This window comes from Podarcis tiliguerta (assembly GCF_965153285.1).
Source record: "Podarcis tiliguerta genome assembly, chromosome: 1".
Taxonomy (NCBI): Eukaryota; Metazoa; Chordata; class Lepidosauria; order Squamata; family Lacertidae; genus Podarcis; species Podarcis tiliguerta.
In genome coordinates this window covers 30681003-30698216 of record NC_139534.1, presented here as the reverse complement: position 1 = coordinate 30698216, position 17214 = coordinate 30681003, and the positions used below count along the sequence as shown (strand labels likewise).

The 17214-nt window shown below is 42.7% G+C and overlaps 1 protein-coding gene across 8 annotated transcripts in view; it reads left to right on the top strand.

Annotated features, from left to right (window-relative positions):
- Nucleotides 1-17214, top strand: part of SLC4A10 (solute carrier family 4 member 10) — a 156377-nt gene that overhangs the window by 120238 nt on the left and 18925 nt on the right. For all 8 annotated transcript variants that reach the window (XM_083406510.1, XM_083406506.1, XM_083406509.1 and 5 more), the window contains one exon: nucleotides 9504-9609. In XM_083406510.1, coding sequence (XP_083262636.1) covers nucleotides 9504-9609 — 106 coding nt within the window. The remainder of the gene's footprint in view (nucleotides 1-9503; nucleotides 9610-17214) is intronic.

Here is a 17214-nt window from a genome sequence, read left to right as displayed (position 1 = left end):
AGAGGGGTTGTGTTTTACCGTTCAGTTCACGAGGCTGCTGCTGGATGAAGCGAGCTGAGCTATCAAAAATAAGTTTTTGTACATTATGTTATGTGAAAACCTAAGTATTCTCATGGGCAATGTCAAGATTCAGTCTGCCTGAGGCACATGATGCATCTTCTCAGCAATAGAGACAGCAGCCAGAGAAGCATTTTCAGGCTAGAAAGCCCCTCCAGATACGGTTTTTAATATGGCTGTGTTCAACTCACATGAACTCTTGGCTTAGGGAGAGTCAAATACGGAAATAGCAACAGAAAGACAAGGCCACTACCCCGTCCTGCCTCCACCTGCTCCCTGAATGAATAACAAGCCCAACAAACTGCCTGCATAAGAAGTTCTGAACAAGTACCTGCAAATTATTGAAGACAAAGCATAGACTGTGAAGTTGCAGTGTCTTAACATCTACATGTAGATTGGGGTACATGTCTTCCAAATGTTGCGGACTAAAACTCCCATCATCCCTGACCATTGGCCATTCTGGCTGGGGCTGATGGGAGTTTTAGTCTGAAATACCTAGCCTCTTAAATAGATTATCAGATGAGAGATCACAATGACCTGAGAGCTAAATTTATTGTTGATGCTATCAGTCTTAGCATTTGTTTTCTTGAATGTGACTGTCTCTTTATACAAGACTGTTAAACATTCAGAGTTATAATGATGGGGGGGGTGACAAACACAAAGCCCTATATACACACTTCTACTTCTTAAATTGATTTTGGCTAAACACACTAGGGTCTCAGTACCACTGAACACAGTGAGATATACAGTGAGTCAACGTGTGTAGGATTGCACAATTAACCTCACAGTTTCCCAGATATTATAATTAAGTTTCTTTGTAGCTATTCTTATTTATCATGCCTTCTCTTCCTTTGGGTTCATTAGCTTTTCAGTCAGGCATAGAGTTTATATAAACACCCAAATGAGAAATTCAGTCAATTCTTTCCATTATCGGGGCCCTAAGACTTGTCTACTGCTCTCTCTCTCTCTCTCTCTCTCTCTCTCTCTCTCTTTCTTTCTTTCTTTCTCATACTGGTACTCACCCCATTCCATTCCATGACACTGATTGTCCTATGAAACCCTAACATTTTTAATAATCTCTGTTGATTGTTCCCCTATACTTTTGCTTCTAGACTTTGTGTTGCTGCTTTGTTCATCAGGCTTTTAGAATATTTGGCAATGGGAGGCCCTTTTAGAAGCTAATTCTACATTAGGAATCACCGTATTACTATATATATATATATATATATATATATATATATATATGCAGGTTTTGGTGTCCTCGGGTGTCTTCCCGTGTAAAAGTTGGGGTGTCTAGGCGACGTTTCGACGAGGTCTCACTCGTCATCTTCAGGCTGGTGCTTTCGGCTTCTTGTTACTGGAACAGAGCAGGATCTCAGTGTTTGAGTTCCTATAAATACTGTTGAGGAGGTGTGGTGTATAGCCTCCAATGTTCTGGGCAGAGAGGAGGTTCCCAGGCTAGTGTGCCTTTTCTTCTTTTGTTCCTTAATTACTTGAGGGATATCTTGAGTGATTTCTTGAGTGATTTCCTGAATCCCACTTAGGTGGGTCATTAGGTGTGGATTAGTTGCTAAAGCCTTCGTGTCTTGAACTCTTGAACTTTGTGAAGAGTTTTTCTGAGAAGATGGCTGTACTGCACTTGGTTGTGCTCTGGCTTGGCTTCGTGTATAGGGGCGAGCTGTGGTTTTGTGGCCTGTGCCAGCCAGATCTGTGTAGGGATTGCAGGGGGGTGCAGCATCCGGAGGTGCCACCCTGGTTTGGCTACTGGATGGTGTCTGTAATTTATCTGTGGAGAGGGTCTGGGTTTGGGTCTGGTGTGGTTGATTGGTGATGGCGTTCTGTGTGTCTCTGGATCTGGTGTCAGATTTTGTGGGGAGGGCTAATTTCCAGATGTCTGGCAAGCGGGATGTGTCGTCACGCTTGTTCATGTTGTGAGGGTGTTTCTCTATCTCGATGGCTTCCATGATTATTCTCTTGTGGTGATGTTCCATGTTAAAGAGCAATTTGGAATCTGCAAAATTAATTTCGTGTCCTGTTTCTTTCATGTGTTGGAAAAGAGAGGAAGTTTTTTCTTCTTTTTTGACGGCATTCTTGTGTTCTGCGATGGCATAGCCCTCCTTCCTTATATCAAGGGCACTACAGATAAAATTAGCAAAATCCTCCATAAACACAATATCAAAACAGCCTTTTGCACCAACCAAAAAATAGCCAATATCCTCAGAAACCCCAAGGATAAAATTCAGTTGGAAAACCAAGGGGTCTATGAAATACCCTGCAAAGTCTGCCCAGCCACGTACATTGGACAAACAAACAGACGAATAAATGCACGTATCGCAGAACACAAGAATGCCGTCAAAAAAGAAGAAAAAACTTCCTCTCTTTTCCAACACATGAAAGAAACAGGACACGAAATTAATTTTGCAGATTCCAAATTGCTCTTTAACATGGAACATCACCACAAGAGAATAATCATGGAAGCCATCGAGATAGAGAAACACCCTCACAACATGAACAAGCGTGACGACACATCCCGCTTGCCAGACATCTGGAAATTAGCCCTCCCCACAAAATCTGACACCAGATCCAGAGACACACAGAACGCCATCACCAATCAACCACACCAGACCCAAACCCAGACCCTCTCCACAGATAAATTACAGACACCATCCAGTAGCCAAACCAGGGTGGCACCTCCGGATGCTGCACCCCCCTGCAATCCCTACACAGATCTGGCTGGCACAGGCCACAAAACCACAGCTCGCCCCTATACACGAAGCCAAGCCAGAGCACAACCAAGTGCAGTACAGCCATCTTCTCAGAAAAACTCTTCACAAAGTTCAAGAGTTCAAGACACGAAGGCTTTAGCAACTAATCCACACCTAATGACCCACCTAAGTGGGATTCAGGAAATCACTCAAGAAATCACTCAAGATATCCCTCAAGTAATTAAGGAACAAAAGAAGAAAAGGCACACTAGCCTGGGAACCTCCTCTCTGCCCAGAACATTGGAGGCTATACACCACACCTCCTCAACAGTATTTATAGGAACTCAAACACTGAGATCCTGCTCTGTTCCAGTAACAAGAAGCCGAAAGCACCAGCCTGAAGATGACGAGTGAGACCTCGTCGAAACGTCGCCTAGACACCCCAACTTTTACACGGGAAGACACCCGAGGACACCAAAACCTGCATTCCTGTACCCGTGAAAATCTACGAAAGCATATATATATATATATATATGATTCTTTCTGAGTTTTATATGACCCCTGTTGTTCTTCAGTGTCACCCTGATAAAAAAATTGCCCTTTCTCCTCATTGACTTACATGAAACAGACAATCTGCAACAGTGATCTGAAGAGCCCCCTTCACATTGTCCTTACCCCTCCAGATATTCCTTTAGGTCAAAGCTCTCCTAAAGCAGGACTGTCATATTAGCTAATTAATGTCAGAACTTCATCACACCCCCCTAGGGGGCAAATGCCTTTCAGATACTTTCCCCATATGTTGTAACACCACCTGACAACTTGCAGTTATAATTGCCTTAGATTATGTAACTTCTTCCTGTATTGGGCTTGTGCACAAAATGGAGCAAATCTCTCTGGTCCCTGCTCCCCTTTTGCAGGCTATTTTGTAGAGCACGAGTACCCGAGAGGTGTAGAGTATTCCCTGTCCTGTGTGACTAAGAATGTGGCCTTCCTGTATTCTCTTCCTGTGCTGCTTCCCTGTTGAATACTCTACAGAGAGGCTCTAGGCAAGGAGCTACCAATGCCTTTGCACAATCTCACGATGATTTGGAAATCTGGTAAAGTATGAAGTAAGGTAATGCCCTCCTCATGGTGTGACTGGATCCTGCCAGCTATCCGTAGGGGAAGTTTTGGAGCAGTAGCTGGCCATCTGATTCCATCCTAGTGTGCCCTTTATGACCTTTATGTGCTCTGCATCTACCCAAAGTGGACCACACAGAAGAGCTTGATCATTACATTGTTGTTGTTGTTGTTGTTTAGTCATGTCCGACTCTTCGTGACCCCATGGACCAGAGCACACCAGGCACTCCTGTCTTCCACTGCCTCCCGCAGTTTGGTCAAACTCATGCTGGTAACTTCGAGAACACTGTCCAACCATCTCGTCCTCTGTCGTCCCCTTCTCCTTGTGCCCTCCATCTTTCCCAACATCAGGGTCTCTACCAGGGAGTCTTCTCTTCTCATGAGGTGTCCAAAGTACTGGAGCCTCAGCTTGAGGATCTGTCCTTCCAGAACAGCACTCAGGGCTGATTTCCTTAAGAATGGATAGGTTTGATCTTCTTGCAGTCCATGTGACTCTCAAGAGTCTTCTCCAGCACCATAATTCAAAAGCATCACTTCTTCGGTGATCAGCCTTCTTTATGGTCCAGCTCTCACTTCCATACATTACTAGATCATTACATTACCTGAAGATAAATTGTGGTTAATATGCAAAGCCAATTAATGTCCTCTTTGGAAACTTTGCCCCAAAAGTTGAATAGAATTTGAAATGGTGGCATTCTGGGCTTCTGATTAGGGGAGGAAACATTCGAATTGATTGCAAGATTCTTTTCTGTTCTGTTTCCCAAGATCTCTTGTTCTGCGTTAGGAAAAAATGAATTTGTACTTTTCATCCCTCCAGTTATCCAAGGACGTGTGGGGAATAAGAACAAACATATGCCCACAATAATGCTTATTTCTGCTTAGTGTGCCTGGTTGTCATTGGAATAATAAAAAAAGGTTAATGGTGAACTATAAATAAGAAGGCAGATGTGATGTGAAGTGAAGGCTCTCAGCATGTTATTTAGCCATGCTGTGAACTGGCCTTCAAAACAGAAGTGCCAGACAAGGATACCAGCAAATCAAACGCTGGTTCAGGCCCATCAATCTTTTCCCTCCTCAGTTGCTTAGGCTTCCAGATGGGAAGAGCCAACAACTTGTCCCACCTGAAAGCAGCAAAGTGTCCTCTTGTTTTCAGATACCTGGATGTAGCGTGCTTTGGTAATTTTTGGAGACAAGGGAATGAGTGGGCAGGGAAAGGCAAGGGAGACAAGCTGAAACTTGAGTTTGGTTTGCTTATATGCACAAGGTTCTTGTGGCAACCCCCTTTTTGCCTCCCCAATTCTTTGCTTCATTTGTTACTGTGACGTAGTTCACACATCACATTAAACCATAGTTGAAATCAACTTTGGTTTCATGAGAACATGCAGTGTCCTGGTGCACGCTGCTGAAATGGTAGGTGCTTTCCTGCTGCAGTCCCAGGAAACAAACCATGGTCTTATTTGCCATGTCATCTGAACCTGGATTCATGGTTTGTTTCTCTCCTAACAAAATGTAAGTAGAAAACAAGGTTTGTTCTTGCGTGGCCTCTGTGGCTTTTGAGGGGCCTGCGTTTGGGTGACACAACAAACCAGACCATGGCTTGTTGCCTGCAATGAGGCAACAGCGGAAGTGGGTGAGGAGCAAAACACCCAGAAGTTCATCAGTGTGCAGCAGCATGCTGCTTGTTCACATTAAATCATAGCTTATTCTAACTATGGTTTAACGTGACGTTCAGTCCAGGCTATTAGTTTGGAGGAGACACTGAAACCCTATTAATAGGGTTAATAGCAAAGCAGGAAACATACTAGGCTAAAATATTTAGTTTCCTTATAGGCCTTGAACCATGGGATATATTTCCTTGCTGAAACTGCATCCTCTGTCATTTGAGGTATAAATGCTGATGAGATCTAAAGCAGCAAATGAAAGTTAAATGTGCTGGCTCTTTACTCCATGGAAAGCAGGATTGTGAAATCATTTTAAATGCTGCCAGCTTTTTTTGTGGTGAAAGTAAATGGTCTTTGCTCAATATTTCAAGTTCAGGTATTAGCTCATGACCTGCCCACTTTAAAAACAAACAAACACTCCCCCCCCCCTTCTGCCTAACCTTTTTTTGTACTTTGTGAATGGTGAATCTGTGTTTTCTAACAACAACAAAGAAGAATTCTTTACCAGAAGCCTCTCAATTATTAACAGATTATGCTGAATAATTTTAAGCACTTCTGGCATAGTGATATGCATATTACAATCTGTCCATGACATGTATTTAAGAACTGGGAGCATAACATCCCACTCTCAGAGGTATTTAAGGTGCCAAGTTCATGTCATTCTGACATGTGTTCAGCCTGAATGACGTCAGTGGATTCAGCCAGCCAAACAATGCTGCTGCTGTTGCTCATCCAATATTTCCACCAGGTTTTTGTGGCAGCTAGGACCATTGAAATGAATGGAAAGTATGCTGTGTTCAGTGGATAGCGTCCACTGGTGCTCTCACCTGCCTTTCTTGAAAATTCCAAGCTTGGCATTGACCTCAGCCTTGCATTCATTGTACATTCATGTACAACCTAAGTTCAAACTTCTCTCTACATTTTCTATCACCCTTATATCACACTGGTTGGATGTTGTCCAAGGTCAGCCCACTACTGGGCCTTTCTGGGACCAATCAGGACATATGCACCGAGTAAGCTTGTGGCAAGATATTACCCAGAAGTTTGAAATTACCCAGAAATCTGTGCACCGTCGTACTGTTGCCTAGCAATGTCTTTGATGCTCCGTTTTTAAGAGTACATCACAGTCCTCCTTAGTTTGGCCTATGGACCAATTGCGGTCATATGCAAATACCCTAAGCGTAGGGTCCACACAAGCCCGTTTATGAATTCATTGGATGTATGAGGGGCTAGCAAGAAGACACTAGTTGTCTGTGTCTCCTCCGTCAGTCAGGATTCAGTATTGATGAGGAAAGGGGCTGCAATGCACATATAGCTCCTCTTCCCAGGTAGGAACCCTTGCCAGTCAGCGTTGTGCAAAGGTAGAGAAGCCCGGAATGCCTACAGTTCTATGAATACCAAACACACAGCCCCTGGGTAGTGTGGCCAGCCAAACACATCCATCTGGAAGGAGCACGGGCAGAGCCATATTCCACATTCTTTGTGTGTGTGTGTGTGTACACGTGTGTGTGTGTGTGTGAGGCAGAACACCAAATTAACAGTTATGAGAAATGCAACAGTGGTTAATTAGAAAAATGAAGATGTATCCTACCCTCAGATTTAACCTGAAAGATCTCCACGTACAGCTTGAGCTTGTGTGTGGATGTGTGTCTTTGTGTGCCTATGGGTTTGTAATACTATGGCTCTTATGTCTTGTGACACTGTAGCTCTCAAAGAGGTACTTCAGCTCCCTCCATCTTTTTTGACCGGTGTACAAAAGAATAGGCTCCCTCCTCAGATCCTTGAAAAATAACAAACCTCCCACCGTTACTTTTTAGGCTTTAATTTAAATTGGTGTTTGGAACATTTGGACACCCACACAGAGCCTTTTCTGCCATTCCTACGTTTAGCTAACAGTTCAAAAGCTTTCAAAGCCACCGTGGAGCAGGAAAATAATAAAATAATTGTAATGCTGTGCAACTTGGCCTAAATAAGTGGGATTTTTTTAAAAATAAAGCTGAGCTGAATATCTTCCTCCATGGGACCAATTCTTCCTGAAGAAAAGGGTGGGAGATATACAGAAATGTTTGAGGAGAATTGATCATTCCATTGGGAATTGGTAGTAGCCATATTTCCATTCCCCAAAGTGCATCCCTGGGAATGATATTACGCTATTGTATTGTTCCCACTGGGGCATCCCATTGTATATGTTTCGTATGATATTTTTAAATGGTAAGTGCATTTATGTGTATGGTTATAAATACGTTGCATGTGGCTTGGAGACCTTAGAGTAACAAGTGATTAACAAATAGAATAAATAATAATGATAATAAAAGTAATTTTATTATTACCAGTCCTTTTTTCGGGGGGGACGCAGGGGTGCGCATACCCCTAAACATTTTGTGAATCTAAGTTTGGCCTCATTGAGGGGCAGTATTTCAATATGAGTAGGAAAATGAGAGTACCCCAAACATTTTTTTTTAGGAAAAAAGCACTGATTATTACTATTATGGTTCTTCTTATTTGAAATGTTAATCACTTGCTACCCAAAGGTCTACAAGCAACATGCATCACAACAACAACAACAACAACAACAACAACAACAACAACAACAATAATAAATAATTAATGTAGAAAGGGAAACCACTAGGTTGCTTAGGCAATTCTACCTCCACATCAAGTGGCAACAAAACTTTTTTTTTTTTTTTAAAAAAGGATTTAACAAAAAGTAGAGAAAACCTCGGCCACCTTTTATGGAATGGTAAGCCACCCTCCACCCCAAATTGTAGAAAAATGGTCAATTCTCACAAATGAATATTGCAATATTCAGTGGGTATTTTTGAAGTTTAGTTTAGTTTTTAATATTTACTATACTATGTTCCTTATACATAGAATGGCATGGCTGCCTCTGGTGGAGGAATTAGAATACTGCTGAGTGGTGGCAATTGTCAGATATTGTTGGAGGCGGAACATTTGGTTTTTCTGTCTTTGGTGAAAGATTTCTTTATTGGGCTCACCCTGCTTGTACAATTTCCATATTTCCCATTTATAGATCCAATTTCTGTGGTATTCATTTTTCTTTTAAGCCCCATACTTTCCTTCTAGCATTTGTCACATGTCCCTCAGATGTTGATAATGCACACTTTTTATCTACAGTTAAAAGGATCAGAGATTATTATTCTGGGAAAGAGCCTTTTCTGGCTAACACCTTGGAGGGCTACTGCCAGTCAGAGAAGAGGCTTGAGAGACAAAATAGACTGGACTAGAGAGCAAATCTTGAAGCCCATGCCCCAAAAGTGCATTTTGGATTTACCGTATTTGAGAGGGCTTTCTTCACTTTCAGAGGCTGTGGAAGACCAAACCCCATAGATTGAATGTCCTCCTTCAGAGTGTGGCAGTAGTCAGGGAAGGCCCATCAGCTTAACGTTGCCCAGACTCAGGACACTTTGCAATCTAAAAGCATGCATCAGTCTAGGGTTGCCAGGTCAAAACTCAGGGAGACAGCTCCTTATACGATCCATGGTATTTCATGGAAAGGAGATCCACCTGCTCTGGCATCATGGTGATGTGGAGAGCTGAAATGGTGTAATTCAGTGTTCAACTCTGAAAGTACAGAGATATTCCCAAGGACTGGGCTTCCTCCACATTTATCTTGTACAGTGGTACCTCGGGTTACATACACTTCAGGTTACAGACTCTGCTAACCCAGAAATAGTGCTTCAGGTTAAGAAGTTTGCTTCAGGATAAGAACAGAAATCGTGCTCCGGCGGCGTGGTGGCAGCAGGAGGCCCCATTAGCTAAAGTGGTGCTTCAGGTTAAGAACAGTTTCAGGTTAAGTATGAACCTCCGGAACGAATTAAGTACTTAACCCGAGGTACCACTGTATATTGTTGTCACAGACTTCCTAGGGAATTCCAATGATGCAACTTGCCAGTTTTAAGATTATAAATGATCAGGCTTTTTCCTTCCCCCCCACTTTCAGATGCAGCTGTATGGAACCAGACAACCCCAGCAATAATACTTTGCGATACTGGCAGTCCAAAAACATGTCTTCGTCAGACATACCTTGGGGAAACCTAACTGTGTCAGTAAGTGTACCACTGAAACACATCACAGATGAACTTTACTCTGACCGTAAAGGTGTGGCCTGTCGAATGTAGGTTGGCAGGGTGTCAGAGATGGGGGGGGGGATCAGGTGTTGTACCCCAGTCTTGCCCCTTTTGTAATAACTGAAGATTATATGCAAAGAACAGTCAATGGCTTTATATAGCTATTAGCTCTTGTATCGAGGCAGCATGCTTCTGAATACCAGTTGCTGAGGATCATGTATGGGACATGCTCTGCATGTAGACTTCCCCAGACATCTGGCTAACCACTGTGGAGATAGAATTCTAGACTGCGTGAGCTTTTGGTCTAATCCAGCAGGGCTCCTCTTACGATGTAGGGGGCCATCCATGTGGTTGGAAAGTCTGCATGCTGTATGGGCCATCCGTGCAGGGGTAGCGTACACAAACCCTGCCTGCCCACGCGTGTGTTTGCAGTGTCACCTGCAAAGGTCTTAACAGTTAATGAAAATGTGTAGCAACTTCTCTGTCCCTGAATTGCAATTACAAATATGGAATATTTAAGGAATATCTTAGAGGCTAAAAGTCATAAACCTTTCCATTTAATTAAACTTTTCAGTGGTGACTGTTCCCTATTGTCATTGTTAAGTTTTTTTGTTTTTAAAAAAGCACCAATGCCAGTGTGCACTATTCTGAGAAACTTTGTGTAGCGGCAGGGAGCATTACTAAGATTAAGCCTGCATTCATCAAATAGCAGCAGATTTGACCTAAATTCTACCAGATGGTAAATCTGAAGCTGCGATGTGAAAAAAGGGACATGTAAGCTCTATATTTCTCCCCAAATACCACTCCAGATGTTCATCTATAGCAAAAGAGTTAAAATGGAAGGTTTGCAAACATCCTCTCTGTACGTTCCTTTATTGTCAGATGTGTAGATTGTGACCTGGGTAACAGGAAGCATGGTCTACTTATTCCCTAGCTCCCGGAGAATCTCCATGGCCTGCAATTAAGTTGTATATGAATATGGATAGCTCAGTTGGTTAAAGTGTGGTGCTGATAATGCCAAGGTTGCAGGTTCAATCCCTGGATGGGGAAGATACATATTCCTGCATTGCAGGGGGTTGGACCAGATGATCCTCAGCCTCCCTTACAATTCTGCAGTTCTATGATAGCAAGGGAACATGCCCAGGACTGCATAACAGTTAAGGCATTTTCTGTTAAATGATCCTGAGTAGGCATAGGAAGCTGCCTTCTCCTGAACTCAGTACCGTCCCGTCTGCTCAGTAATGGAGCACATACAAAAGCACCTGGTGAAGACTTCCACCTGAAAACCTAGTGGGTACTGTAGTTTGATGCCCAGTGCAGTTTTTAATTGTTTAAGCTCCCGTTTGACATGCAGTCCACTTTTTACACGTTGCAGACACTGGGTTTATTATTTTATCGAGTTTACTAATTATATGTTTATTATTTGCTACTATATAATTTGCTATTTAAAATTATACTTAACAGATGCTTGGTGGCATGCAATAGAATTTTAGGTTTGATCCCAGCCTGTCATTTCATTGTTAACTTGGCATACAACAGATTCCATTATTCGTTTTGCTGGATAACACCAAAGTTTACCTAAGCTAGCACACAAAGCAAGAATCTCATCAACCAGCAGGCGCTGGGACATTCACAGAATATTGGCCTTTAGTCCACTGGTGGGTTAGGGACTACCTTCTGCTCATCTTTGGTTATTTGTGGGGCATAGGAATTTGTTCATCCCCCCAAAAAAATATAGTCTGCCCCCCCACAAGGTCTGAGGGACAGTGGACTGGCCCCCTGCTGAAAAAGTTTGCTGACCCCTGTCTTAGGGCATGTCAGCTTTCCTGCCAATTCACTGTTTCTCGTGGTCCCACTGCAAATAATGAATCTGTGGCTGAAGGGATAGAGGCTATTATATTTAAAGAATCCCTCACTGGCATCACTCATCCTGCTCAATGCTCGGGATCCCTTTGTGGTGACAACTACCTATAACAGGGTTTCCCAATCTTGGGTCTCAAGCTATATTTGGAGGACAATCCCCCTCATCCCTGCCCACTGGTCCCACTAGCTTAGGGATGATGGGAGTTGTAGTCCAAAACAGCTGGAGACCCAAGTTTGGGAAACACTGATCTATAACTGCAACACAGATACAGATGAAAGCATGGACCGGTTGTGGAGGCAGGAGCCAGTGTGGTGCAGTGGTTAAGAGCAGTGGACTCATAATCTGGTGAACCGGGTTCGCGTCTCCGCTCCTCCACATGCAGCTGCTGGGTGACCTTGGGCTAGTCACACTTCTAAGAAGTCTCTCAGCCCCACTCACCTCACAGAGTGTTTGTTGTGGAGGAGGAAGGGAAAAGAGAATGTTAGCCACTTTGAGACTCCTTCGGGTAGTGATAAAGCGGGATATCAAATCCAAACTCTTCTTCTTCTTCTTCCATGGCCACAGGATACATCCAGCTCTGTTTGGCTGCTTCCTGCCCCATGAGTTCCCAACAGTGGTGGCTGGCGGTGGTGGCGTTGCACTTGTCAAGCAGACAATGACAAGTGCCACTTCTACACCACTGCAGCGCTTTGGGATTGGGTTGCTCATAATGGGGTTTATTTTCTGCTTAGGAATTGCATATCCAGAGACACTTACGTTCATATGTTTGGAACACTTTTTTCTGCCCATGGAAGTTCCCATGAGGACTGTAACTTGCAAGTCAGTAGCAGATGGATCCGAGCTGCGGCAACTTGCCACACTTCCAAAAGTACCTCAGAGACCACAAAAGCGGCTGTAGCTGAGATCCATGAAGTGCCGTCTCACACTCTGTCTTCTTCGCAGAAATGGGTGGCTCTTGTGAGCATGAAAAAGTCCCAGTGTTAATATGCAATTATTATTGTTCTCATTTGCAAGTGGGTAACATATCTTTCTATTTCCCCCCCCCCCCAGTATCGGGGTTGGATTCCCAACTTTGCTATGTTATTATCTGGCTGCCTCTTCACATATCTGAAGTTTAAATGCAAAATAATAAATGAATAATCCTTGCGATACTATAGATAATCTGTGATGTCAGGATTAGGGATGTTTAGAATCCCCATGGGGAATTCTTGCTTGCCTCATTGAAATTCCTTATGCTCTCCACACTTGCCTTGAAACTTCATTCTAGGCAAAATTCAGTGTCCACGAAGGTTCCACTCTTATCAGTTTTTTTGACTGTTTGGAGAGTTCATTCTTTAGCTCCCAGATTCCCCACACCTACTGCACATATTGACGTGACTTATCCTACATTAATGTAACTTCAGATGAATGACAGCGAAGAAAGGGAGGGTTCTGCTGAGAAATTTTCTGTTGATTTCCCTTGAGGTTCTCCAGAAATGTCACCTTAGCAAAACAAACAAAAAAAAAAAAAAAAAAAAAAAAAACCCCAAAACACCAAAAAACAAACACCCAACACCTTAGAATTTCACATTACGCAAAATTCAGTAGCAAATCTAGCTAGGATATAAATAGCCTATTTTGTGTTAGGGATGCTTAAAAAATGGGAATCTTGTAACATGATATACAAAGGAAACATAATCACCATACTGTTAGAAGAAAATAGAACGTATCTTTCATTGAAGATAACATGTTTTCCTTTGTTTTCTTCTATTAATAATAATAATAATAATGATAATGTAAAATATACATACATTGAACTAATATAGCAGCATCAAAACATTCCAGTCCAGAACAGAAAGCTGCAACATGGAAACAACTTTAAAACCCAAGCTGTCACCCATGTTGTAAAATATCTCACAAATACATATTGTTCGCATTAGGACAATGCTGTTCCTTTTATGGAAGTTGATGGGTTTTTTTTTTAGAGTTTATAAAGCCCTGTTAGCTTTTTCTAATTTATTTAAGGCTATTTAAGGCTGATTGGGACGCGGGTGGCGCTGTGGGTAAAAGCCTCAGCGCCTAGGACTTGCCGATCGAAAGGTCGGCAGTTCGAATCCCCGCGGTGGGATGCGCTCCCGTTGCTCGGTCCCAGCGCCTGCCAACCTAGCAGTTCGAAAGCACCCCCGGGGGCAAGTAGATAAATAGGGACCGCTTACTCGCGAGAAGGTAAACAGCATTCCGTGTGCGGCTCTGGCTTGCCAGATCAGCGATGTCACGCTGGCCACGTCACCCGGAAGTGTCCCTGGACAGCGCTGGCCCCCGGCCTCTTGAGTGAGATGGGCGCACAACCCTAGAGTCTGTCAAGACTGGCCCGTACGGGCCTTTACCTTTACCTTTTAAGACTGATTATAGAACCTGGGAAATATGTATTTTTTCTTGCTAAAACAAAGCTTTAAAAATCAACACTAATTAGAGATGTTTTATCATTTTTGTTTAAAATGTTCCCTTTTGCATTTGTCGATCTAATTCATTATGGCCTAGGCCAAGTGCAGTTCTCTGTGTTTTTGGATGGAAGTCTTGCCCAGCCCTTTCTCAGCATGGTGGAGGTTGAAGCAGAGACCTTTTAAATGCATAGCATGCACACTACCACTGAACTATGGCCTTTTCCCTAATACCTTTAGGCCCCAGTTCTAACCTGGGATTAAGTCACACTAAATGCAATGAGTCTTGCTTCTGAGTAAACCTGTATAGGATTGCACTGTTAGCTAACCATCAAATGAGGTATCAATGGCATTTAAATGCATTGCTATGCTATCAAATTTTAATATGAATTTCTTTTTTTTTTTATAACGTGGGAATTTGCAGTCTGTTAAATGAAACTGACTGTTGGTTATAAAAAGAAAATTTTGTCTTTACTACTTTCTTCTTCACTCATTATTTGGAGCAATGCTGGAGCCAAAACAGCTTCCTAAAGAAATGTTAAAAAATAATAATAATAATTACCGTTCTTGTTTTATATGTAAAAAAAATCATATCTCACCTCCTCAAAAAAGGATCGCAGGGCAAGTCACATGTAGAATTGTATAAAGCTGTCATAAAAAACATCAAAACATCTAAAATTCAAGTTCTAGCTTTGTGTATATATCTTCCCTCAACAAAAGGCCGCCCTGGATTATTCCACAACTGGTGCTACCACCAAGAATTTCCAGGAACCCAGGCTTTATTTAGCAGGGGAACAATGAAAAGGGCCTTCCCTGCAGACCTTGTGTCAAATTGTGTCCCTCAGCCTCAGACCAATGGATAAAAAATTGTCCCCAAGCTTTCGTTGGTCAGTATACCTATTATATTGATTAAAACTTGCAGTCGCAGTTTTAAGTATGGGCTTGTTGTTTTCCTCTCATTGGAAAAACAACAGGCTTACAAGAGAAGCTCCTGAAAAGCTTTTGTAATCATAACAGATTTGGCGTGCTCTAGCCTTTAAAGCCCAAGACTGACAGAAAATGTTGAGGTTGAAACATACAAAAACAAAGCCCTCCAGATGGTTTGTTTGTCATTGACTAGTCAACCGCTTGGTGTTAAGGTTCACATTTATTCACTCGCACTGGCCCAATCTAGTATGTATTCATTTATCTGTGTGCCCTCAGCATGGAATGAAAATCCTTACATGAACGGTCTGTGGCAGGGAATCCCATGCATTCCACTTGCATGTGTGGAATGGGACCCAAATTAGAGGTGCTCATGGAGCCCGCTAAAGAGGGGAAATGTCTTCACCTCCCTGCCAATCATCAGTTCAGCCAGAGGAAGAGAAGGAGAACCTCAGTGCAGAGACACCCAGGCAAGGAATGGAAAATTCTTTCACCCCTTCGGAGCAGACTTCCAAGGCTATGTTTTCTGCAATCAGTTCTATTTTCCTAGAAAAAGAGGTGCTGGAACTCAGCCTGAACGCCTCCCTTGTTCTCTAATAACGGCAAGGGTGCCCACCTGAGAGGTGCCAGAATTCAGTTCCAGCAAGTTCTGTCTGGGGGGAAAAAGCCCGAAGCACAAGTCATAGTTCTTTGGACCCATGCCCCCAAATTTTGCTTCTTCTGGGTGCCAAATTTGATCATAAACAGCTCCCTCGGCAATCAATGTTGTTTCAGCCTGAAAAACAATTTTGTGGAGTCTATTGCCACCTTGTGGCAAAAGGAAACTGTTTCTTCACATAGAAGGAATAGTTTGAATCCTCTGAGCTGATGTTTTACATAACATCAGATTTGGGCAATGATCTCCAAACTCTTATTTACTCAGCACTAATTTAGATAAAGTGGTTTCAGGCTTTTAGCTATGAATTACACCCAATTATTCCTGCTTGAAGTAGGCACGTTATTCATATAAACCTTCATTTTTAACTAATTTCCTCTAAAATCCTCAATTAGTTACAGCTGAACGGGGGAGGGGGGGGACCACTATATTGAAATGTAATTCACCAACGTAATGAGAGAAAGAACAGAGCCAGTCAAAAAGGGAGTGGTATTGTAAGCATTGGGGGTTGGGGCGGGGGCAATAAAAGTGAGGTGTGTGTTTTGTGTACAAAAAAGTCCCAAAATATATTTATGGGAAATGTCCAGATGTATGGCAGCCATAACAGTTGTGATTGGGGGCCCTGTGTGATATGGAAAACATCACAGAACTATTGATATCTGTATTCGAGGTTGTCTTTAGTGAACACTTGCTGAAGCTTTGAGGTTTCTGATATCTACATATGCTAAACCATAGCTTAGTAGCCAAGAAAGACTCCATGCATCTTGAGCATCTGAAGCAGGCCAATGATTGTGATGGTTTGAGATTATGGTGAAAGTTTTGAGTGCACATTTCGTGCATGTTCCAGCCTCTATAAGTAGCTGTGTATTTCATGTCAAAGAATCATAGAATCATAGAGTTGGAAGAGACCACCGGGGCCATCGAGTCCAACCCCCTGCCAAGCAGGAACCACCATCAGACCACTCCTGACATATGGTTGTCAAGCCTCTGCTTAAAGACCTCCAAAGAAGGAGACTCCACCACACTCCTTGGCAGCAAATTCCACTGTCGAACAGCTCTTACTGTCAGGAAGTTCTTCCGAATTTACTAATATAGACAGGTCCTGTTATTACTGTTTTTGATTGCCTTTGGCTTAGCTTCTGTGAATCAGAGGTGCTTTTAATTTTAATGTAGATGCTAGCTTTATCCGTTTTTCAGCACTTCCAGACACGAAGAATGGAAAGGCACAGTGCTTCCTGTGAAATGTTGGGACACTATGTAACAGCAAACTTTGGTATTCTGTCAGATATTTGCTCAGCAGAACGGTTTAACCATTCCTGGATATATGGGGAGTGTTATCTAGCATGATGCATACATTTTCAAACATGCACAAATTAACCCATTGAGCTTAGACATTTTTGCAGCTGACAGCAATAGTGCAAATGCTATTCCCTACTGTGGACCATTTTTTAAAAGGCATACAAAGATGGAAACCACATTGCTTCGTGGTAAAGCTAGCTCTGTAGATTATGCTGTGTTCCGCAGTTCTTGGGTTCTTAGGCTAAACATCGTGCTCATATTCCTTGCAGGGTGACCAATGTGTTGCCCACCAGATGTTGTTGACTGCAGCTCCCATCAGCCCAGCTAGCGTGGCCAATGGCCAGGGCTGATGGGAGTTGTAGTCCAACAATATTTGGACGGTACCACGTTTGCCTATTCCTTCCTTAAAAATGTAACGTATG